General features: G+C 46.9%; 1 protein-coding gene across 3 annotated transcripts in view; it reads left to right on the forward strand.

Moving 5' to 3' along the window:
- Positions 1 to 766: 766 nt before the first annotated feature.
- The window catches only part of MAPKBP1 (mitogen-activated protein kinase binding protein 1), a 100,685-nt gene continuing 76,302 nt past the window's right edge, over positions 767 to 25,149 (forward strand). For all 3 annotated transcript variants that reach the window (XM_014950326.1, XM_014950328.1, XM_014950327.1), the window contains exon 1: positions 767 to 1,102. In XM_014950326.1, the coding sequence (XP_014805812.1) occupies positions 986 to 1,102 (117 nt within the window). In that variant the 5' untranslated portion in view covers positions 767 to 985. The remainder of the gene's footprint in view (positions 1,103 to 25,149) is intronic.

Consider the following 25,149-nt stretch of genomic DNA (forward strand, 5'->3'; position numbering starts at 1 on the left):
TGGTGGCTTGGACGTTTCTCTCTCCATCTCCTCCTCTCCTCTCTTCCCCCTTCTCTCTTTCTCGCTCTCTCTTCCCCCCGCCCACATTTAGCATGGAAGCCGGGAGGATAATTTACTGCCGGCTTTGACTGGATCCCTCTTCTTCCTCCTCTTCTCCCCCCCCCCCCCCCCGGGAAAGGTGAAGGTTTTGGCCGGGGGTCTGTAATTGTTGGCGGCAGCTACAGTTCCTCCTGGATCCCCTTTATAACTGGGGGGGTGGTGCGGGGATGCCAGATATTATATGCCTTTATTATCAGATGTCACCCGCTGTGTGAGTGCACTTTAAAGCGGAGCTAAATTTGTGAGAGTTAAAAAACTCACTTCCTCGCGTTTATTCTCAGTGTGCTTCTGCAACTTGGCGTTTCCATAGCCGAGCACAGCCTTGGGCTCTTCCAGGCTGTGAAGCCTAAGGTGGAATGGATGGTGTATGGAGCAAAAGCAAAGGGCTGGATGGACCCTGCTAATGGACTCCAATGGTGGGAATTTCTGTCTTTTGTCATAAGATGATACTGAAGCGTAAAACGTCTAAATCTTGGATCTGGGAATTGGTTTCAGTGTGCTAATTGATACTTAAAAGAATGATAATTTTTGTGGAAGCCTCTGAGAATAAGTAATACTGCATCCATCCTTATCATAAACTCTTGCATTTGGCATTTCTTGCGAAGAACGAGGCTAGAATTCATTGTGAATGTCGTATTGACCCACGGGTGCATCTTTCAGTTTAGATTACTGCTGATTTGATCCTCTGGAATCTGCAAAAGGAAAGTCTGCCAGCCTCTGTGAATAGCTTTGCAGTGTAACAGGAGTGGAGTTCCTGAGCAGAATCGCTGAGAGATATGTGAACGAGTATAAGCAAAGCTGAGCACGTCGGTATTTCTGCCTCAAACCTGGGCTCCTTCCCCAGGCACAGTTTGTGTGTGGGGTGACCCCCTCTTGGCACCTGGAGATGATGTCGGTCGAAGGGTCTACCATAACAAGTCGGATCAAAAATCTGCTTCGCTCTCCTTCCATTAAGCTGAGGAGAAGCAAGCCTGGGAACAAGCGAGAAGATATAGGCAGCAAGGTGAGTGCTGTGTGGTGTCGCTAGCATGCTATAACTTCGTTGCCTAAGGTCCCATCTGTACTAACAATGCTGCTTTGGGAGACCTGGTGTGACTGTTGAGTGATGCAGAGCAACTGATACGTGACTGCAGTCTGTCTTTTAGTTGGGGTCTTTACTGTGCTTCAGCTCCTTGCTAAAGCCCAGATCCCTCTTCTGAAACACACTCTGTTTGCTTGTGTGGTGTGTAACCGATGTGTATCAGAAAGCTTTTGGCATTTCCCACACTGTGGTGTGTGGAGTTGTTAGGGCTGACTGACGGAAGAAACAATGCTGCCTCTTCCTCCATGTTTCCAACAGCTAACCTGTGTTACTGGCAGCTAACGACACACACTCTTCTTCTGTGTAAGTGATCACTCAGCCCTGCAACGGAGTGTTCTTTGAGCATGTCGGGAAGGGTAGGATGATCTGAAAGATGGAGGAGGATGTGAGACATCTCTCGGAGGTGACTGTTCTGGTGGGGTCTGTGTTCCACAGGCCTGGATGTGCTTTCCTCTGTGTGCTTCAGGCACCCTTCCCTTGGGGATGTCTTGTCTGGGGATGTCTTGTCTATAATTGCCTCTACCTGAAAAATTCACCCATTCTTCTTGGTGATGTGGAGAATTCCTGACAGATAGTCACTCACTGGGAATTGACTGGTGTCATGAGGAGGATGATTTAACCCTGGCTGCAGGGAGAACAGGAGCAGGGTGGAATTGCCTTGTGCTGACAGCAGGCGCCTCTGAGTCAGGGCACCTCGGTCTGTCCCTGCCACTGATTCACTTGTAACCCTGGGCAAGTCACTCAGCCTTTGTGTAGTGCTTTCTCTCTCCATAAATAGAAAACTTAATCCCTCCCCCCTTGTGAAGACTCGCTAATAAATAAGAAATCCTTGTAATCCATGACTGCAGAGTGCATTTGTCTCAGAACACTAGCGCTTCAAAAGTTAGCTGCTGGAGTGAAGTGTAGAAGCTGTAGGGGAAATAAAATAACACTTTGTTTAAATGGCCTGTCCCCAGCATGAAATCCTGTTCTCCAAACCGTGGTTCAGGTTGGAGGTCCCCTGAGATGGCTGTTCAATACCAAGGAGCACAATATTCTTCCCTTGCAAAGCAAGCGAAAAACCTGCTCGGCTTCCTCAAAGCTGTCTAGAGGAGAGTCCTTGGTGGTTTTGCGTGACCTCAGTGTGTGTGTGTGCATGTGTGTGCTGCATTTAGTGCAGCCCGTGGAGGGCCAGTGAAGCGTGCTCTCTAGCCATTGCTGAAGAGCAGATCGTTGATCTGTATTCTGCAGAGACCTCTGTCAGAAGAGCCAAAAGCCACCTGTACCACCACGTACAGCGGGCGTTGGATTCTGGCTCTGTGAAAAGGAGCTGAGGTCTGCCCACTCCTTTTCAGAGTGGGGACCTGCTGCTGTCAACCCCTGGTATTCTCTGGTACTTGTTTTTTTGTTTGTTTGTTTGTTTGTTTTTGTTTTTTACCTTGCACATGCCTTTTGGAACAGCTCCATTGTCTCTCTCATGCTGTCTCCCAGTGTGCAGCCAGCGCTGTCTGATCTGCTGGGAATATCGTGGATCCATCAAATTAGGGTTTGAGGGCTTGATTTTGTGTATCTTATTAGTAAGAGCAGTTATCAGTGAGATGCAGAGCAACTGCTGGGGAGTTTGCTGGTAGAAGCAATTTGTCATGAGGAGGAGTTCATTCTGCTCAAATGAATTATGTCCTGTCTTCAGTGGGACAGCTGGGGTGGCAAGGCAGAAAGGAGTAGGCTCCTTACCAAAGATCCAACAGAAGAACTTCCCCTGTTTGATACCTGTGGAGAAGCTCCCTCTGTTATGTGCGTGCTCCTCTGCCTTCCAAGGTGAGAAGCGGCTCCACTTTTCTAAAATAGAAGCAAACAGATCCTCTCAGTCTGCTGTTTGGTATGAGTGTAAACCCCTTGGGACTGAAGTTGAGCATCATACGCATCACTCTCAAAAGATCTTTGCTGACCTGCAGAAAAGCCTTTTCCAGGCACCATTGTCTCCTGGACTCTTTGAGAAATGACTGCTCCAAAAGATGCATTTGGAGACTGCTCCAAAATGATCCATGCGGAGGTATGGATGGGTCTGTGAAGCTGGGAGCTTTGGCTGGTCATCTCTGCTGAATGCTGCTTGGTTGTACAGGATGGAGCAGGCCTATTGCCCTAGATTAGTGCCTGAAAGGTGATACTGTGCTTTGTACATGCAGATGTAGGTGAAGAGCAAGCCCTCAACAGCTCTGTGGTTCCTCTGAGTCCCTCGGGCTTTTATTGCAGCCAGCTGCTCAGTTTAAGATGGACAAGCACCTTCAGTGGTGCTGCCTTGACTTCCATGAGCTGTGATTTTCCCCTTTAGTGGGAAGCGTCCCTGGTGTCCCTGCTCTCTCCTAAGCATCCCTTTGGTGGTGGGAGGCCTGCTGGGCTGTCTCAGTGGTTAGGGACAGACCCCTTGGGCAGGGAGATGATCTTCTCGGCATGCTGAAGAGAAGTCCTGTGAAAATTGGCTCCTTTCAGCAAAGCAGCCGTGTAATGCTGGGCTGGCCGTGGGCAGGCTGTGGGAGGTTGGCTCCGCAGAGACCTGTTTGTGCATTGCTCTGGAAGGGGGAGTGTGGGTAAATACAGAGATTTTGCATGAGGTCTGTGCGGGACATGCCATGTGTTACTTGGGAGCTGTACAAGAAAGAACTTGTTTTGTGACTTTTATTAGGACTTATTCCTTGCCTATAATTAATGCATGGTTTTACTGCGCAGCCCCAGGAGATCTCTGCAGGAGTAAAACTAAGGAACCAATACATAATCATGGATATTTTAGAAAAAATAATAGAAAATAAGGAATCTCTTTAAGTAAAGCTTGCTGACAAATTTGATGTGGTGTTCAGTTTTGTTGCCGCTTTTTAAAAACAACTTTTGTTTTGTGGGAGTCCTGATTTTTGTTGCTGCCTGACTGGCTCTGTGTTTAGACTTTTTTTTTGTGTGTATGTGTGTTCTGATGTTTGTGGCTTGAATCCACTTTTCCTGTCTTCTCCAGATCTCCATTTCTTGTGTTGAACCACCACAGACCTAGAGTACGGTGGCTTACGCCTAGGCCCGTTGATTGTTGGGATTGTAACCTGTCAAGTGTGGTGGCTGGAAGCTAAAATTTCCTCAGATAAGTTGGTTGGCCCGAGTTCAATTTCTAGAGGATTACTAGCCCTACCCGAATCCCTGCCGTGCATCTGCTCACCCTGCTTGTGATTCCAGTAGAGACACGGGGTTGGAAGCTGGGCACCGAGGGCCTTTGAGGCAGCGTCGGGCAGTGGGACGGTGGGGAAGCGAAGGGCTGAGCCATCTCCCCTTGCTGAATTGCCCTGGTTGCTGTAGAACCCTGCAACTTGGCTACACAGACGTAACGTACCTGAGCAGGGGATGTTCATGTTGTTAAGCCTTCCTCTTGTAAATTTAAGCATCTTTTTAAGTGATGTAGCTCTGTGTGTGTGCGTATCTTCAGTCCTCAGTCAAACCAGATTATGAAGTCAACGTGGAAACAAATCGCTACAAAACCTGCTACAAGCTTTTCCCGAGAAGCGTTAAGCCAGTGAGTGGAACAAACACATTCGGAATCTGCTGCTTGTTTCTTTGATCTCTACTGTGTTTTTTTTTTTTCTAAGCCAGGAATATTTCAAGTTGCTGGTTTAAAAGAGCGCTTTGACTAAAACCTGATGTTCCCCAGCAGGAAGTCATTCAGCACGGGGACTGCTTTATTGTGATCTCCCCTCACCAAGTGTCCCGCCAGCACGTGCAGCTGGAGTGCCTGGTGTGCTCCGTGATGCTGGGCTGGACTGGGTGGCTCTGCAAAACCTTTCTGAGAGCTTTTGTTCTGAAAATGAGCCCTGACTAAGTTGTTCCTGGTGGTACAAGGTTTCTTGTCCTCCTTTGGTGAGGTGTGGTCAGTTCTTACTGCCAGCCTCTGGGCTGCCATCAGCCTGGTTAGGGCAGCAGAAAAATATATGCCTGCTGCTGCAGGATGTGCACAGGCACAGATTTAAGAGGGAAGCAGAGCTATGGAAGCTTGAGACCTGTTGTGCCTTGTTATGCCCCTCACATTCCCAACACAGTTCCTCAATCCCCTGAGAAGCTGCAGGGCTCTGCTAGGATCACAAACTGTCCTGGGCACAGGAGAGTGAAGTAATGTTTCTGGCCTGGCTGTAGCTTCCTGCCTCCAGTACACAGTCCTTTCTGTTTGAAAATATTCTAGCTTCCAACATGAATCAGTTTAGACCACTACTTAACCAGACATAACTTAACCAGATCAGCTGAGAATTGCTGAACCTGAACTGGAACAGAACCAAAAAACACACGAGTTTGATTCACTGATACAAATGCTTCAAAAATCATCACCTCTTATTAAATTGTTTAAGGTGCAGCTGAGGCTTGTTGCGGAGTGAGATTCTTTGTCAGTTTTTGGGAACAACTTGGTCCTGCAGCAGCAGAGCCTGCTGGGTTCCTCGTGGGCAGCTTTTCCCAGGGAAATGGGATGCGGGGCTGAGCAGCCTGGCTGTGTGGGTGAGGCAGAGAGCAGCCTGTCTCCTGTTGCCACAAGCTCTTGTTTTGGCAGGATTTGGAAGGGTCTTTTACATAATGATGGTGCTTTTGAGGGGCTGTTTGGGGCGGTGTTGCCCAGTTCCTCTTTTCCACTCCACTGGACTCTGAGCAGTGCTCAGCCCACCAGCTCTAGCATCAGCACAGCCAGTAGGACAGCTGAGAGGGGGCATCTAACCCTGGTTTGGCCTTCTGCTGCTCTGCCTCTTCTGCTTCAAAGCTTATACCCATGAATGTTGCTTGGCCCTGGCTGATAGCTAGGGATCTCTCACAGCTCTGCACCACTCAGTCTAAACACACCCAATTGCTTCAATAGCTTAGGGGCTGCTGGCCAGAGATAGAAGGGATTTCACATCTGTCTCTGGTTGGGCTTATAACAGTATCACTTAAAGCAGAGAACAAAGGCTAGTTAGCTTCTTCATAGCCAGCCCTGCATGTCAGTGGCCATCCATATCTGTGGATAAAGTCAGTGGAACACCTGAAAGTGACATAGCCCAGGGTCTGAATCCCTCCCTACTGGGATGCTCTGGTCCCTCTTCCTTCATCCTCAAGTACATGGTGCTCAATATGACCCTGTGTTTCTTAACAATTTCACACACAGGTTTTTCTTGCTCCATTTTTCAATCTCTGCATGTTATGCCTTGTCCTGAAATTATGGGGTGATCTGGCTAGTTCTCCTGGCCTGAATTGGAGCCGAACATGACTATTAAATGTGACTTAGCCACAGGGCATATCAAAGCCAAAGTTTTTCTGCTGGTGGACTGCAGCACCAGTAGCTTCTGGTTCTTGAAGTATGGTGGATATAAAAGCTTATAGCTATTCTACATGTTTGGTTTTGCAGCCTGCAACTGCATTCATGAACCATTGTGACCCTTCTCGCCAATCTTGAGACAAGATTGATGGAAAGATCCACCCTTCTGTCTACCCCTAAATAATGTGCTGTCTTTACCATGAACGACAGCAGGAAGACCCTCCATGGCAGGGGGAAAATGATGATGTGTTAACAGCTGGGGTGCAGTCACATAAATAACACAAACCAGGTCATTTGCTGAGTGAGTTTAAATGGTTATTCCTTCCCTTTGGGGTGGTCACATGCTGCTTTCCTGGATGGTATTTTAGATCTGCAGAGGTCTTGGCTTGCATGTTGTTCTTTACCTCCTTCCGCTGAGCTGGGTATGCTGAGAAGGCACGTGGGACTTAGCTAACCTGGCTGGAGAGACTTGTAAGCAGGTTTTACTCTGTCCCTGCTGTGCTGGATAAGCCGTAAACATATAGATTGACAACCCCCTCTTGCCTGTGGGATGTTGTTCCGCAGTAGGCTGGGAAGCATGTGGTGTTTTGGCAAAGACCTGGTTGGTATGGTAAGATGGCAGAGGTCAGGGCTGGTCAGAGGGGTTGCAGGTGGTACATTTACTGCTTGCTGGTCAGAGCTGTTGTTCAGTGTGGTGCAGGGAAGGCTGGTGGAGAAAAGCATCCTCAGACACAGTGGAAAGAGACCTCCTCCAAAGTGTGCCATCTGTTTCCCCAGCTGTGTGCTTGGCACTCCCTATGGTATATCACCTCATGTGGTTCAGGAGGGCAGAAGAGTTGAAGTGATGGTTGGGAGTCAGGCCAGGTTGGACCACTATCTGCTCAAGGGTTTGCAAGTACCTGTAAAATTACTTGTATATTTTTTCACTCTCCTCTGTGTCAAGAGGAAAGCAACTGCGGGACATCACTGCCATTTCCAGCTGAGAAAGCAGTGGTCAGCATTTTGCTGGCCTGGCAAATCTGAGGAGACAGTTTGCTTCCTGTTCATCAGGTCTTAGGAAGAAGTTGCTTGATTAGCCTTGGTACAATTTTCTCTGAGAGTGAAAGCAAACACCATGTACTAGCTAGTCTTTGGCTTTTTTAAAAGGTTTCTTGTCTTCGTGCTTGGGGCAGGGAGTGGTGCTTACACGGGGTACAAGCAGTGCTTAGCAGAACGAAGCCCTGATATTACTGCTGAGTGACCCCAGCTAATGTCTGAATAATTAACTAACACCAAGCCTAGTTTCAGTCACTTCAGGCTTCAGCTTGTGTCTGATGTACCTGCCTCCACAGAACTGGAAGTTTCCGAGGGCTCCTGTACGTGCGCAGCAGGGTTGTGGTGTGCTCTCTGCTCTGGTTTCCAGCTCCAGATGTGGGCTGGTCCCTGCTCCTGAAACCCTGTGGGCTCTGCTGAGGCTGTACACGCTAAAGGGTGGCTACTGCAATTCAGAAAAACCTCCCACTATTTCCTTTCACCACAGCACTGTTCAGCCTTTCACTGAGCGTGTCTGCGTGTTGTGCAAAGGAAAATTGAGCTGAGGCCTGTGGCTGTTGTAACCAGCAATGGATCTGTGCTGTGTGATCTGTCTTCAAAATTATTAGTGTAAAGGTGAGTCCCTGCTAATATTTATATGACCATAGGCTGCAAGAGCGTCCTATCTCTACCTTGTTTTGGTGAGTGAGCATTGAACAGACATGCGATGAAGTAGACCCAGCCCAGAGGCTTAAACCTGGAGAGAGAAAAAAAAAAAAAGTGGAGGTGGGAATGGGACATGCTTTTCCGATACAGACATGGCTCCAAACTCCCACAGGAAGTCTGAGGCAGACCTAGAAATTGAATCCTGATCCTCTGAGGCCAAATCTTAGCCTTAGCCACAAAGCCCAGCCTCTTGCAGATTTCTCACCTCTCCCATGTGAGGACTGTGTGTTCATTTAGGCTTATTCGCTTAAAAGTCCCCAAACCTTGCTGTTGTAAATGCTGACTTGGTTCCATTGTCACTAATGATTTCAGTAGCTCTGGTGATGATGACTTTCCAACAGGCTCAAGCAGATTAAGCACCATATGAATTAGAGCTGTGGAAACCCCAGTAAGCCTTGTAATTTTGCTAGTGTCCCAGGAGACCAGTACTGTTGTTAGTTACTGTGGGGAAACTCTGATTGAAAATAGTACTATAGAAAAATCTATGAACTGTTGTTGTATTCGCAGTTTCCAAGCCAATAGCAATAAAAGCCAGTCCTGCTTGTTCTCCCAAATACAGTATTAAAATTCACAGTTGGTCAAGGAGGCTAATGTGATTTAACAACTAATATGAGACGTCTTACCTGGTGGAATTTGAAAAATAACATTCCTTCCTTACAGAGATGGTTCTTTAATTTCTGCATCCCTCAAACACTTTGCATAGTTAGGCTGAAACTTCCCCCGTCGTGAATCCAGAGAGACTCCTTTCTCTGGAATAAAGTAGATTGTTGGGGGTTGCATAGCAGTAGAGAGCCACAACATTAACAAATGCCTTGAGAGGAGGCAGATGGAGGAGTTTTGGAGAGAAGGAGAAAGCAACTTTATGGCAGTGTCAATAGACTCAAGGATGCAGACTCGTAAAGCTCTCTGCTCCTGTTTTTCTTCCAAGTAGGCACTGTGAAAAACAGGGCTGCCTGTTCAGAAACCCTCCCCTAAGGCCAGGCAGGCCCAGCACAGGGCAGTTGTTTGAAGTGCCAGTGCTGAAGTGGTACCTGCCCCTCCTGTGCTCAGCAGTGGTGGCCTTTGAGCTCTCCCAAGAGCTTTGAAATGGGTTGCTCACCTTCGAGTAGCGCATAAGGGGCCGCTTGCCTTTGAAGTCTTGTTTGTACTAGGGATGCTTTCATTTGCCATTAAAAAAATAAAAAAACCACCATTGCTCAGCCCAGGACTTTGCTCCAAAGGAGCTGGAGTTCTTTAAATGGTCCCTAACATAATCTAGATGCCGAAACATTGAAGAGGCCTGAAGGTGAAAGGAGTGTGTGGAAGACCTGCCTCCTTATTTGGTGACTGCTCTTGGTGCTCAGAACTTGCTGTGCTCTCTGCTTCAGTCCTGGCCATGCCGTGGGGCCAGGACCTGGACCATAAGGGGATGGGGTGTCAGAGGTACCCAGAGTGGGCATCACTGTGAGGGTGTACTGGGCCAACACTTGCCTGTGCCGGAAACATTTGCAAACTGAGCTTCCATGACAAGCTGTCTTAATGGTGAGACAGCATCAAGAGAGTCTGTTGAATTATCCTTTCCCTCAAAGAAACAGGCTATACCAGTAAAAGGACTTTTTTCTGCCAGTTGTATTGCATCAATATTAGTGTTTTTTTCTGCAAGAGCTTGGTCTGGGCTAAGAGTGACATTTTTCATGCCCCTAACCAATGCTTCTGTGCTGCTGAAATGTGTAGAGGTAGAGTCAACCTCGAAACAGAGCTGTGTTTTTTTTTAAATGCAGTTAATGGCTTTGAGTTCTGTGCTCGCTCTTCAGACTGTCTCTGAGCCTCTTTTTTCCTCAATGTAAAACAGACAGGAGGATACTTATCCACTTACTGCAAAGTGTCCCAGCATCCAGGGCTTTTAAACAGCTGTGTAACTCCTTGCATTTGGCTTATCTCCCAGTTTTGAACTAGATATAGTGGTCTCCAGCGCAGTTGTTTCAAAACTGCTTTGGGGGTGTCATCCTTCTCGAGCAGCTGGGTCCGAAAGCATTGCTGACTGTAAACTGGAACTGACAAATTTGGGATCTGCTTTGTTTGTTTAAGCCCCTCTGGTCCCCGCTCACCTGGTTTTCTTGGACAGAATCATGGCCAGATACACTGCAAAAATGGTTCTGTGTATCTTGCCCATCCATGAGGGCTGGCTGGAGGGTGTTTCCCTGTCCTGCACCCTGAACCCCGCTATGGGAGTGGTGGTGGAGGGGTATGGAGACAAGGTGACAGCAGTCCTGAGTAACATGCTCTGACAAGCTCTGGGTGGTCCTGCTTTAGCAGGGGAGTTGGACTAGATGATCTCTATGGTCCCTTCCAACTCTAAAAATTCTGTGAAATTCAGTGAAAACACTCTTAATGAAATGCATTAACAAATATTTCCAATGGATGTGCGATGTGCCTCAACGGATGTAGTTGTTTTGAAAATCCTGAGCTGCTTTTGAGGCTGGAATGGGGATTCCACCTTCTCCTGCGCCGGGAGGATAATCTTCCTCCCTGATAATCCAGGGTTTGCGGCATGTCTCTGCAGGCCTCCCGGGCTAAGCTGGTGAGATGTGTTTCACACGCAATCAGCGGTGCGAATAACTGGTACTGGGGGAGGATGAGGGTAGGGTACTCTGGGCTAGAGGTGGCTTTTTTTCACCTTCCTCACTGCTGCCTGCTTTGGCTCTGGTTTTGGCTGTATCTTCTGGAAGAGCTGGTCTCCTGCATCGCTGTTGTGGTGGGTGGCTTAGAGATGCTTGCTTTGTGAAGTTCTTGGCTCACTTTCTGTAAGCAGGGCTGGAGATAAGCTTTTGATGTCCGAGCCCCAGGAGTAACGGCCGGCTTCAAACTGGAAGAGTTTAGATTTAGATTAGATATCAGGAAAAAATTGTTACTGTGAGGGTGGTGAGCTGCTGGAGCAGGTTTCCCAGAGAAGCTGTGGATGCCCCATCCCTGGAGTGTTCAAGACCAGGCTGGATGGGGCTTTGAGCAACCTGGTCTAGTGGGAGGTGTCCATGGGCAGAGGGAGTTGGAACTCGATGATTTTTAAGGTCCCTTCTAAGCTAAACCATTCTGTGATTTCATGATAAATACTTTTTTGATGGAGCCATGGGTGGAAAACGGAGCATGGTGCTGGGGGAGAGGATGCAGTGCCTGGCCTATCTCTGCTGTGCGTCGGAGCTGCTCCAGGTCCTTGGAATGAACATCCCTGCCCAGGAGCGGCTGAATGTAAACACGACCGGCCAGCGGGCTGATTTACAGCCTCCTGCAAGGCGTGCTGGAGCGGAGGAGGCGAGAGCCGGTGGGCGACGCAGCACCGGGGGATTCAGTTGCACCGGCCTGGCCTGCCCGTTCGCTGCTTTGCTGGCAGCTTCCGCGGGGTGGGCGTGCTCCTTCTGCCCTCGCTCCTCACCCCCTCGGCCGGTGCAACCGCCCCGGAGCCCGCCCTCCGTCCCTCCATCCTGCCGTCCCTCCCGCCTGGGTCGGTGTCCGGCCGGGCCGGCTCCCGGCGCGGTGCCGCGGGAGGGGCGGTGCCTACGAGAGGGGCGGAGCCTGAGTGCCTCCCGTAGCCATGGAGACGCCGGCCGGCCAATGGGAGGGGAGAGGGGGCGGGGCGTCGTGGCCCCGCCCCCGGGCGGGCGCGCCATGTGCTCGGCGCTGGGTTTGATAAGAGCGTAGGATGGTTCGGGTTGGAAGGGAGCTTAACGATCAGCCAGTGCCACCCTCTCCCTTCCCTGGGCAGGGACACCTCCCGCCAGGCCAGGTTGCTCAAATAAATCCTGTCATTTTGTGTATAACAGGTATCATCCCCCACGTTTGCTGAAAAATGGCGTCTAGGGCGATAGCCAAGTGAAAAAAAAGGAAAGGCTCGCATTTAAACAGCAATTTTGACAGCAACAGGAGAAATCATTTGAAACAGATAATAAATTAAAAAGGTGCAATTTGAACTGTGGAAAAATGAAAGCAATTTTAACACTGGTGGATCTTTGCAAAATTGCACTTAGCAGCCTTTGGGAGGTTTCCTGTGGGTGTTGCTGTCCCGATGCTCTTCTCAGGGACTGCACCCTTGGGTAAGCCCTTGCCAGTTAATTTAAATACAGGCTTTGGAAAAAAATAGACAAACCAAGCTTCCAGTCTAGACAAACCCTATATAATATGCTCATCGTCTGTGTCTCCAGACTGTGTCTGGTCCTTCGTGGCGGAGCTGTGGTGACCAAGGTTCCAGGCTGACCAGCAAGGCTGGAAGAGGGAGCACCAGGGTGCTTTTTGGTAGAGGATGTGGTTGTATGAGATGCACTGGGCAGTTTCCAGCTCTGCGACACCGCCGAGGGAACTGAATTGTCTTGTTAGTCCAGGAAAATCTGCCTCTTTCTTTAGGGAAAGAAAAGTATTTTTCAGGGCACCGGGCACCTGGGGAACTCTGAGGTCACCAGGGGTGGAGAAATACCTGCTTTGCTGCCAAGAGTCCTGTGATATTCCTGTGGGAAGAGTGCTTGCTGCAATAAGGCATTTAGTTTTGCTGTCAGTGCTTTCCAGAGGTTTAAAACAATTGGGAACACTCATCACCTACTGCCTAAAGGTCTGTTGGCAAGCAACAGAAACTCTTTTCTTTCTCCGTGTAGTTTTTTTTTTTCTGGCTCTTAGGGCCTGTTGTACTGGGAGGAGCAACCCTTCCCGCCTTAGCCAGCAGCCCTGGCTGAGGAGGGGAGGAGGCTGTGTAAGGAATAGTGTAACTCTGCAGGCAGAGAGGAGCTGGGATTCCTGCCCTGGGCTGTGGGGAAGGGTGCTGTGGGCCTGAATCATGTTTGTATAGCTTTTGGGATTAGTTGAGTCGGGGAGCTCTCATGCTGAGGAGATGGCAGAACTGTAAATCATCAGTGATCTATGTAAGCTGTGGAAGCAGTCAGGGCAGAAGGAAGGGTTTAGGAACAAAATCCATTATAAAATGTCAAAGTGGGTGATCTCCCTTGCTGGGGAGTCTTGTCTCTGGGCAGCAGAGGGAACGCTGCCTGTGTGCTATGGCCATCCCTCTGGAAGAGGGATTTACTTTCAGGTCTGCTGCTTGGGTTCTGTCCTGTGCCCTGCCCTCCCACTCTCCAGTGTGATTTAATTTGGATGCTCTTCTCAGATCCCCAGAAAGGAAATTACTGTAAACAGCTGCCAAGCAGGATTTTGTGTTGTAGAGCGTACTTAAATGCCGGGGCCTGGTTGAATGATGGTATGAGTATGTTTCTATTTTTCTGCGTGTGTGTGTGTTTAATAGGAAGAACATATTCTGTTCTGGTTGAGTGTATGTTACTTTTCTTAGTGTGCCTGTTAGTTCAGGCTCTACAACCCACTCTTTTCCCCTGCTTATAAAGTGGCACTGGTATTGTGTTACAGCTGTAATGTACACAAAGTCTTGCACAACTCTTCATGTAACGTTTTTACAGTCATGATGACCTTGCAGGGTTTAAAAGAAGACCGAATACAAACTCTGGCACCGTTCCTTTGGATACTTAAGCATGTGCTTAATTTTGTGTGAGGTAGTATGAGCGTGAGTAGTGCATTTCACCCAATGGATGTAAGGATAAGTGCCTCTGTGGCCGATTATAAGGTCAGAGTCCATATATAATGATTCATTTAATGCACATGACTGTATGTGTGTGCATGCCTTATATGTATATCATGCAGTTGTCTTTATCATGTTGTTTTGACCAGCTCAGCTGCACTTTGCCCGTTAATCCTTATTCCCTGGGCATGTTGCTAACCAGTCCTGTGAAGCCTGGAACAGAGACTATTTCTTTTTCCCTGTTTCCCATCTGCCAAATAACAGTTAAGGAAAGAAATTCCTAACATCTTCCCCAAAATGGGGGTGAGGTTTCTTCTTTTCTCCCCAGTTAGAGCCTCCCTGACAGAGCCTCTTCTGATCCCAGCAAGATGCTGACCTGACATGTTCAGGAAGGGCAATTTCACCCCTGAAGTTGCAAACAGATTTAAGCCAGGTAATTTATACCCCAGGACAAGAGACACCCGTCTCTGCAGAGGACTGAGATGGTAGTCATTAACTTTTCCACATCACATAACCAAAGATGCTGTGTCTTTTTAGATACTTCTGAAATATTGATTATGCTTTCCTCCTCTTTAAAGTCCAGTCCCATTGGATTCAGACATAAGAAAAAGCAAGATTTTTTTTTTTTTAAATACATTAATTTCCCCTTCCTCCCCTCCCCACCCCCTCACCCCTTCAAGTATTTAGCTGTTGCAGAGACAAATGTGATGAAAGGTTGTTTTAATCTCTCCTGGGAAGACTGGCAGAGCTGTTTTTGCAGCCCTTGAGAGGGACAATCTGGTGAAAGGCACGGTAGTTGCCACCTGGTAGTTGTTTACATGTGATGGCAGAAGCACCCTCTTTTAGGAGGGGGAATGTAGCAGGCACTGTGTTTCCCTGTGGGCTGCTGCCTTCAGTTTGCTCACCTGGGGTCACGTTAAAATCTAGGCCAAGCTCTGGGATCAGCATCCTGTGGGTTTTTAGCAGGCACCTCTCTCATCTCTGTGTCACCAAGGTTCCTGCAACCAGCACGGGGGGAGTACATTTTGCATGTTGGTCTGGGGCTCCTGTGCCTTGCCCTTCTTGTTTCTTCTCAGTACTGAAGTCAGACTCGTTAAAATATGGTAGCACTGCTGATATTTTCAGTACAAGCTGGGTTTGCAAACAGAGATATCTGACTATCTTCTGTTTGTCCAGCCCTTAAGTTTATAAGATCACTTTAAAATGCAAGTGGATACTGGCAGATGCTGTATGTATTACATGTCTGCCCTTAATGCTGCCACACACCCTGGTCACCTCTCTGTAGTCTCTTGGCAGTCAGACACTATATCTTGATGTGACAAGCGCTGGCTGTTAACTTACAGCTATAAATCTGTTGGGGCTACAGTGGAAGTCTGTCAGTGCTGTGCAGGTGGCGAGTGGCTTGCTTAGCTTCTGGGTGGATGATTTTTTAAATTTTTTAATTAAATTTATTTTCCTAACACGGCTTGTATTTCTGCAGTGGTAGAGCCTGTGGAGCAGCAGAGTTAACAGTGTTTATGGGACATTCTTTCCAATTGCTGTGGCCTAGAACATATGTACACCAGCATTGAGTTACTTCTGCCTGGAAATAAGCCACAGAGCTATATATAAAGTACGTTTGAACTGTTGTAGTAATGTTGTTGGTATAAATAGGTGAAAGGGGTAGCACCAGGGCTTTACTTCCTCAGAGCTGGTTTGAGAAGCCTTCCCAGTGCTCCATCTTCAGTGGAAAAAACTGGGGAAGGTGGCTGGAAGCAGCAACAAAATGTCATATGATTAGCCTTCAGGGAAGAGCAGAAAGTGTGAGATACTTGGGTCTGGAGTGTTGGCTTCCTGCTCTTTTATCTTATGGTGGGACATCTGTCCGAAACCCTGCAGAGTTCTGTTTGCAGTGACCTGGTCCACCAAAGCCATGGGGTTTGGTCTGTGACAGTCTTTTGGGTTCTTGTGACTCCAAAAGGGAGTTTTCTTGAACTCCTTCTGGCAGACGTTTCTGTCCTCAATCTATTAGACAAGTAGTCTGGGTACATGTGGAGTTTCTAGTTGCCTTGGTCATCATGTTGTGACCTTATGTAGGGAGCAGTATTTTGAAATGACATCATTGTGTAGCTGTGCTTCACAAGTGCCTTGGGATGCTGCTGTCATCTTTTGAATCATACGAAGTGTGCACGGGACTTCTCCCAGGCAGGGCTTGTAAACAAAACAACTTCTGCAATTTCTAGGTGCCTTTCTGTTTCTTTGTACGAGATTGTTTAGTGCAAGTCCTCGCTCAGTCAGCTTCACTGCTGTAGCAGACTGTGCAGATTTCTGTGGTACTTTCTGTCACTAATAGATTTTTATCTCACCCAAAAGAAATGTAGGAAGTGACCTCTACAGAAATAGCAGAAAGTGCTGATAAGCACTGAGCAGCCAGTTTTTAGTCTTTACTTGTGGCTGGTGTTAATTCCATCTTTAAATTTTAAGTGCTTGTTTGTCTTTGGCTAATTTGTAAACAGATCCTTCCACAATACTGTCTCCTAAATGCTTTGTTGCAGATATCAACTTCTGATGCTCAAAGAATGTAAGAGAGGCAAGGTTTGCAGGTAGGAATGTCTTTTCTTAAACAGACTGATCCAACTAGAAGAAGAGAGGCAAGACTGTGGACAGGTGGGAACATTTTCAGGGTTCAGTACTCTGGGAACGATTCTCTCCAATCATTTCTTTCAGCATTTTTTTTTAAGAGTCTAAATAGTCAGTTGCAATCAATCAGCTCTGTCTCATCCAACACCTCTTCTCTGGTGGGTTATGGAAATTATAGCCTGGCTTCATGCAGGGGACAGTTCCTGTGCAGGGATGAGAGAGAACCTTCTATCCAGCTGTGTCCCATTCACTCGCTGTCAGTGCACCACAGCAAGGAGTGGACAGAAAGTGGAGGACATGAAATGCAGTTTGAGTAGGGTTGGTGTAGTGGTTTGGTACAAATCACAGTCAACAGGGGTGTTTGGACTCTCAAGCGTTGCTTTGCTGTTCAGTCTTGCTGCTTGCCCTTCAAGTGTTTGTCGGCGTCTTATATCCTTTGTTTAATCTGTAGAAATGTACTTAGGGCTAGTACTTTAGTTATTTCTGGACTACACGTATCACTCAAAGTTATGTCTTACCAAGACAGATTCTAGTATTTCTGGACTACATGTATCAAAGTTATGTCTTACCAAGACAGATTCTACTAAATGCTTCTGAGTAGGTGAATGTGTCTGAAACTATTGACAAGAAAATCACGCATTGAGAGCATTAACTCTGCTCAAGAATGGAGTTCCATAAACTCAATTTTTAATTTTTTTTTTTGTGTTCTACTTTTTACAGCAGCAATTTTTGCTAGGAACTAAACATGTAAAGCCAGAAATGAAGCGTTGAAGGAACAGGAGCTGGTTATGTTCCTGGATCTAGGGCTTTCTGAATTTCAAACCAAGGGCAGTAAAGAAATGGTGGTAGTTGTAACGGTTTGCTTTCTTGATGTATTGCAGGAGCTAGATGGTAACTAAAACAAAGGGGTTTTTTAGCCTGGGGATAAAAACTGCTTCCTCTGAGTGTGGTTTTACTTCCTTGGTTCTCACGTGTAGTAATTCTGCTGGTTACCCATGCTTCTGACCCTACATGTAGGCTAGAGGAAGCTTGCTTTTCCAGTGTTACTCTTCCTGTTTGGGGGTTTTAGATCACTTAGATGGCAGCCTGCTCCCTTTTTCTGTTAAATCACCTTTAAAGAACTGCTCAAATAAGTCATCTTATGTTGGACTATTGTACCTCTTGTTTACAGACGTGGTTTTCCTTCAGGAAAAGAAAATGAGAAGGCACTTGGCAAAAATCACAGGAAGAAGTCATTTAAGGGCAAAGTATGTGAAGAAGGAAAGTGGGCTGAATGAATGATTTAATGAGTTTGTTTAGGATTGCTTTGTAGTTATCTTTATAACCTTTTGTCTCTCTGTGTGGTTTATTGTCTAGTGGTGGTTTCCTGCGCGTGTGTGTGTGTGTAAGGCAGAGAGGACCCGATGGTGTTTCTCCCTGCTGACTTGCAGGGGAAGTCATTCATGTCTTTGGGTTGCTGGGTCTAGGCCATAAAATCTGCAAGAAATTTTAACTGTTTGGAAAAGACTAAACCAAGTTCTGCATCTGGGATAGCTGTGACTATGAATGGTAATTGACTCTCTGGTAGTACCAGTTTGCTTCTTTGCAGGAGAAAGAAGGCCCTGCCATGCGTACCTGAGTGGAACAGCAGGTGCAGTGGTGGGGACACTATTACTGTGAAGGACTTTCCAGCCATACTGGAAGGGGAGGAGGTGGCAGCAGGCTTGTTGAGGAGACAGTGGAAATCTGTGTCAATGGAAATCAGCTTGTGCTGTTCTCTTAAGTTTGTCTTGTCAATTTTTGGCCCATGTTCACATGTATCGCTTCTCCTGGAGGAACACGGTCTCCTTTCTGGCTGACAGGAGAAATCTCTTGGGTGCTCAATATGCATGTTGGCTGACAGATGTGAAGATCTCCTTAATTCTAGGATGCATGAAGGGCAGATGATGATAAAGGCTCTTCTGTAAGAAGCTTATTCCTCAGGGCAGAGGGCAGGGAGTGCAGGAAGGGATTGCTGAGAGCTCGGCAGCAAGTGGTGGCTGGGGGTGGGCAGGAAGCTTGGGTGGCTCCTTCTGTATATCCTGATTGGTTTGGGCAAAAAAGAAATCTTTCATGCTTTCCTCTGATTCATTTGTAACCGTTCTTCAAAAATGTTGTCCCTAGCCTCAAGCAGGAGTGAGATACAGCAATGGTATGGCCTTGACCATACAGCTGCTGGAATCTGGGACGGAGGTGAGGTTATTCCCAGCTCTGCTGCTAATTTGTTAAATGACCACAATCAAGACATTTTACTTCAATGCTTCTGTTTGGTTTCTTTTGCCACCCAGTCTTCTAATATCTGGTTATACATTGCAAGCTGCGTGAGAGTACATGTTCCTACCTGCTGTAAGAACAGGAGGCCTTCATGTTTGTTGGGACTTCTTGTAAGTTCTGTGAAATAAATAGTGCAGACAATATTTAGGGAAAGAATGAATGTTAATCTCTTTACCACCTGCCTCTTTCTGTAGGGTTGTTACCTGTGTGATAAATGCTGCATACTCGCTCTATCCCTCCTGTTGTGTTTCTTCCAATCTTAGCATCTTTTAAATTGCTGTTAAGTGGTTTGTTTTTTGGTTGGTTTTGTTTTTTTTTTTTAAATATAATTTAAATCGGCTTACAACAAAACCATTTTCTAATCCCTTGAGGATGTGAGTATGTACGTTCCCCCATAGCATCAGTGCAGTTTGAGGAAGATGCCTGTGTGGGAGGACAAGGTGTCTAGTTCAGGTGTTGCAGGCAGGAGCCTTCAGGCACTGGCAGAGGTGAGCTCCCTGACCTCCTGTGGAGGGAGGGGATAGATATCTGCTCCCTGTAAGGAATCTGGGCATAAAAAAGTGAGGCTTTTGCATACAGAGTCTCTTTAAATCTTTCCTGGGGACTTAAATACATTACTTATAGCTGTCTCCTTCTCCGAAAGACCTGTGCCTTCATGGCAATGAGGGCTGGGTAAGTACAGATGAGATCTAGAGCTACGATTTAGAAGTGGCAGTTGATGACTTAGGACAGGACTATCGTGCAAATCAGTGGTGAAGGATAAAAATAGATTGATGTGGCATGATGTGTAAATAAAAAAAAAATCAAAAATGAACCATGGGTGTCACCTCAGGCAGGCTGATTAAAAGGCTTTTCTTTACCCTGCATAGATCTAGCTTGTGTGTTGCTACTCTTGCTCTCAAGGTTCACTGCCAAGTTTCCCCACAAGCCTCAAACAAACAGTGCACTGATTTGTTTATACCAAAAATAAGCACCAGTGAGAAGAAATGAAGGAAGTTGGGGAAGGGAATTGTAATGTGGTGCTTTTGGTGCTTTTCTTGAAGGGCTGAGATGTGGCTTTCCTTCTCTGGCTCCCCTCGGCAGGGTTAATTGTGGGGAAGGCTTTCTGCGCCCTCTCTTTCAGTGTATCTTCCCCGTGTCCAAGTTTAGCTTGAACGTTTGCGTTGTTTATAGAGTTCAGCAGGAGGTGATTTAGGACGGAGCTCCTCGCCATGGTAGTATCAGTGTTAGAAACGCCGTGTTATGGCCCATGTGTTTGACTTCTCCAGAGCCAGGAGTTATGTGGAGCTGCCACGGTTTCCCTGGAGTGGATGCCCGTCTCTGACGTGAAGCTGTGGGCTTTTAACTGTTGCCTGCTTGTATTTAGGAGCAAGCCCAACTTGGGACCAGGGCTGTGGGGAGGGACTTTGGAGGAGCTGCAGAGGGAGCAGCCTTGCCAGCCCTTGCCAGCCCTTGCCCGCATCCCTGTTTGGCTTTTCTCCTTGTTCTTGTCTCTCCCTTTTCTTGAACACTAAAGCCTGGATGAAGCAGAGGGGAAAGAGCCTTTCCTATCTGGGAAGTGATGATTAACGATGATAAACAGTGACCCTTACACTGAGAGAACCGTTTGTTCCTGCATGATTTCAAACCCTTATATGAGTAACTGAAACGCTGCCCAAGGGAGCTGTATTTACTTTTTTTTTTTACTACTTCTTCTCACTGAAGCACTTTCTTTGCCTATATTCAGGCCCTGTGTGTGGATTTGGAGGAGACCAATGTATAACACTGCCAGAAACTCAGAAGTTGCTTCCTTTGATCTCCACCGTTGGGATGGATTGATGGGGGAGCATTGCAAATCCTTGCTTGTACCTAATACCGTTACAGATAGTTCTCTGTGCAGGGGAAGGTGAATTGGTTCCTTTCTCTACTGTGAAGAAAAAAGATCAGTGGACAAATTGCCAATGTGGGAGGGCAGAATCACCCCCCACATGAAGTCTGGTATCTTGCTGGCTCTTTTTCCTTATGAAAAAGTAATGCACGCTTGCAAATTGGAAAAATATGTTCCTTGTGAAGAAGTGATCCTGCACAATTCCAGGTCCCGGGAGCTCAAGGAATGGCTTCTTTGAAGCCTGCCCACACAGGATGCATCTCTGTGTTATGTCCCATAGGGCTCGCCTGCCCGTGGAGCTGGCCCGATTGACTCCATGTGCAGATGCTTAGTCTGGAATAAATCAGGATTGACTCTTTACGTGCCAGCAAACCTGTAACCTGTTTGATGTTGCTTTTTGTTTTTTAAAGTATACATTCATCACCCAATCGTCACAATCTTTGCTTATATCAACAACAAGAATTCCCCACGCCACAGTCAAAATGGCATCCATCATCGCAACACTTGGACAGTTTACACACATTCCACCCCTTGTCCCTTCATCACATTTATATCTCTGAAGCCCGGATATTCTGAGTTTTGTGAAACCTCATGAAAATCTGAGTTGGGGCTGCTTTTATGGTGAAGATGGTGGCTGAATGGGAGAAGGAGGAGAAGTTGCCGCTTGCCATGTCTTCAGCCAGGGTTGATAAGGTTACATGTGCCTCTCCTCATCCCTGCAGTATTTTAGAAGAAATTGGACCGTGGTGTGATGGTGGGGAAGAGAAACTTGGGGGATCAGTCTGGTGTTAAGTGAAGAAACAGAAGGTAATTATTTAATGATGGGTAGGTCATGCTGCAGAAGCTGGTAGGAAATTAACCCTCGATGTATCCTCTTCTGCAGGCCACGGGGACGTTTGCAGATGTGTGCTGCTGTCAGTTCTGAGTTCCCTCAGTACGAGTCCTGGTAGGGGTGCTTTTAATAGCCTCCCACCCACTTCCCCAGGGCTATGCAACGGTATTTATGGCCTCCCTGCAACTGCCTTATTCCAGGTGCACGAAGAAGGCGGCAGAGTGCAGATTCAGCACGTAGCTCCCGACAGCTGGGGCTGACGGGTCAGGAATGCAGTCCTGACAGCTGGAATGGGACTGGAAGCAGCCAGCACGGTGGGGAGGCCAGGAGGGGAGAGCAGGCAGGAGAGGCTGTGGAGAGATGGACAAACGCACGCATGCTGTGTGCCGGCGCGTGTGGAAAGACAGCCTGCGGGGACCCCGGCTTGCTCACATTCCCTTTCTTCCACCTCCGTCCCTGTTTTGTTCCCTGTTCCCTCAACTGCCTGGATCATTTTTAATTAATGTATGCACACCCCTGTGCAACCATTGTAGTGACACCTGGCAGAGCCATTAGAGCTGAGGCTCAGCATTTCCATCAGAACGCCTCCCCCATCCCACCTCTGCTTTTATGCAGGTTTACAAATGTAATGTAATACTTCCCATAGCTCAGTGATTCAAACCTTTGGTCAAGTCAGTTTCTACCCTTGCTGTTCGTATGCCAAGGTGTGTCATTCATAATTTGTGTTGTGGGAGATCATTCCCTGATGTTCTTAAACTGGTTATCTTGAAATCGTATTGCTTAGAATTAGCAACTGTGTGCTGCAAACGATGACGTTCTAGTCAGGTGTGTGTGGTTGGTTGGTTTTTTTATTAAATTGGTTAAAATGCGAGGGCTTGTTGGGTGGTCAGACACAGCTCTGAATACTTTCACTCCATGAATGCTGCTTCAAACTGAGCGTTGGCTGGAAACACCTTAAAATGTTGCAACAAGTCTGTGGAGTGGATTGCATGAAACCAGTTTGATGGTGTTGGAGTAGTTCCTAGAGGGTTGGTTAGGCAATTGGTGTGAGTCTGCAATGGTGGCAGTGAGCAAGGCTTCTGAGGCTTACTCTGAGAGATGTTGAGATGGCTCTGTCAATGCAGAGACGTTCTGAATTTGTCATGTGTTGGAGCTCGGCTTACTGCTGTTGCTTTTGCAGGTGGAGTATTTTCAGTCTCCAGGCTTGTCAAGATGGTCCTCTTTGCTAGCACTGGATGCTGAGGGAGAGGATAGAAAAGCCTCTTAAAAAAAGAAATGAAAACGTGCATATTCTGTGTGCATATAACAAAAACAGGGGGGAACACTGGGTATGTGAAGGACAGAAACCAACTGTGGAGCTGAGTGGTTTTGTTGTTTGTGTGCTCTTGTAAGCCAAACATCCCCTGCAGTTAATTCCATCCACCCGTCTTCAGCCTTCCCCCTGCCAGACCAACAACAAAAACCCCAACTCCCGAAAAAACAAACAGGCAGAGGAACCTGGGCCAAAGCCAGACCTTTGCATGTTAAGCTCAAGTGAAAATGAATATTTCACAGCTGTGTTATAAAGCCCTGAAATGAAGGCTTTGCAGTGGAAATGCTGACAGCCTCTTAAGTAGAATAGTATACTGTAGTAAGTGTTCTGCGTTTAATGTGCCAAACGAAGCACAGCAGAGCTAAATGTAAAACTTGAAGCCTTTGTTTTTCTGCAGCAGTAACAGGAGATCAGACAGCGTGTTCAGACGGTGGATTAGAGCCTACAATGCGTGCGATGGTCCCAGGAGGTTAAACGTGCTTTATTTTTTTGCGGTGGGGCTCAGGGGCAGCAGGAGAGATGTACAAACAGGGCCAGCTGTGAGATTTGGCACTCTGTATCACATTTCACTTATGTAAGAAATAGACAGCTATTTCTTAAATGCTGACGCTGACAATGTACAGCTACGATGCATTTTCACGTATTGGATACCAGACTGCATTGATACGACTTTTGCCGTGTTGCAGCACGGAGAACACGTTGGAATGTGTTCCAGAGGTGCTGGAAACTCTGGGAGCAGAATATGGGGAGACCACATTGTGAGACTTGGGCCTGATTTTGGAGCTCCCTGTGTCAGTGTCTTGCCAGGACCGAAGAGTATTGGGGTCTCAAATTGAGCTGTAAAAGCTTTTTTTTTATTGAGGCAAAAGAAGAGATGATTTTGTAGCCATTCCTCAGACGAGATGGAAACTGATTACTTGATGTGCTACAAAAGGCTTTCCAAAGCACCCCTCGTGGGTTATGTATCTCTAGGATTTCTGTGTCCACTGCTTCCTCAGGAGTGCGTGCTTTTGCCCATACATTATTAATATGCCCACATTCAGACAGAGAAGGATGAGGGCAGGCACATCGTGCAGCGGATGATAGATGAACTCTGATGGATGTTGTCTTTTCGTGCTGACTCGGTGCCGCCAGTTAATTAAATGGATTCAAACGTTAACTGTGTTATACACAGGCCCATGGGAAGGCTTTTAAAATAGACCTTGTCTGCATGTGGACATTTATTGAAGCAGCCGTTCTGGAGTGGAATGTAATAATTGTGCCACAGGAACTCCCTCTGAGGATGCCCCTGTTCATGAATAAGTGCTCACAAAGGTATGGAGAGGAAGGGGAAAGTTGAAATCAAACGGTTGATTCAAGAATAGGATTTTCCTTTCCATAGGGGAGCAGAGAGGAGAGAATGGGGGATATGTCCAAGTGCAAAGCAGCAGGAGTTCTTGTCCGTGACTTTGCTGAGCAGGGTGACCTCTTTGCTGCTGTCTGTAAATGATCTTAGACGTCAAAAAGGCAGATAGACTGTAAGGTATTAATGGGAAAAAAAGAATTGAGAACAAAACAGAAGAGCATATTATTCTGCTCTGTAAACGTTTGCAGTGACCACACCTTGAACGCTGTGTGTAGCCTTGGTGTTTCCTTTTCATCTCAGGAAGGATAGAGTGGACCTGGAAGGTGGCTCACAGAAGAGCATCAGAGCTGATCAAAGATACGAAATGGCTTTCTTTACTAAAAGATGTTGTGAATGCTAAGCTTTTATAGACATAGTGGATAAGTTCTTGGCGGAGAGCTCTACTGAACTAGGTTAAAAACTGAGAATATCTATTTTGAGACTGGGAGATTGACAGGAGGTGAGACAGAAACAAATTTGCTTTCCCTGCTCTTAAGTTTTATCCATACATATTTTTTTTTTAATGCTACTGTTCTTCCTGACTTTTCTCCTTCACTTTATCCATACATTATTTTTTTTTATGCTACTGTTCTTCCTGACTTTTCTCCTTCACTTCTGGCTGCAAATGGAAACAGGAACCAGGGCTGGATACTGGTGTCTGATCCAAGATGGTCAATCTCAGGAAGTCTGGACGTGGTTTTCCCAGGCTGTAGTCTCCTGCCTAGTGCTGTAGGTACTGGCACAGATGGGTAGCCCTGTACAGAAATATCAGTTTTCTCCCCTCAGTGGTCTTTCTGAACTCACTCACTCTTCAGTGGCTCTCTTTCTTTGATCACTGATGCCTCAGGAAGACCCTCTCGGTTCATCTGCCTTCGATCTCCATCAGTGAGTTCTGGAATGCAGTTCCCAGACTGAGACCAGTCTGGAACTTTCCCAGTGCCTGACGGTGACATCCTCCTGGGAACTTGCTACGGCTTTATGTATGTTTATATATACTGTACCTACTTCATTATTTTCTTTTTATTTTATTATTAGTATTTAATTAAAGTACCTTAATTTTTTCTAAACTCAAAATCTCTTTATCTCTTCTTCCT

This window comes from Calidris pugnax, unplaced genomic scaffold (genome assembly GCF_001431845.1).
Source record: "Calidris pugnax isolate Ruff unplaced genomic scaffold, ASM143184v1 scaffold68, whole genome shotgun sequence".
Taxonomy (NCBI): Eukaryota; Metazoa; Chordata; class Aves; order Charadriiformes; family Scolopacidae; genus Calidris; species Calidris pugnax.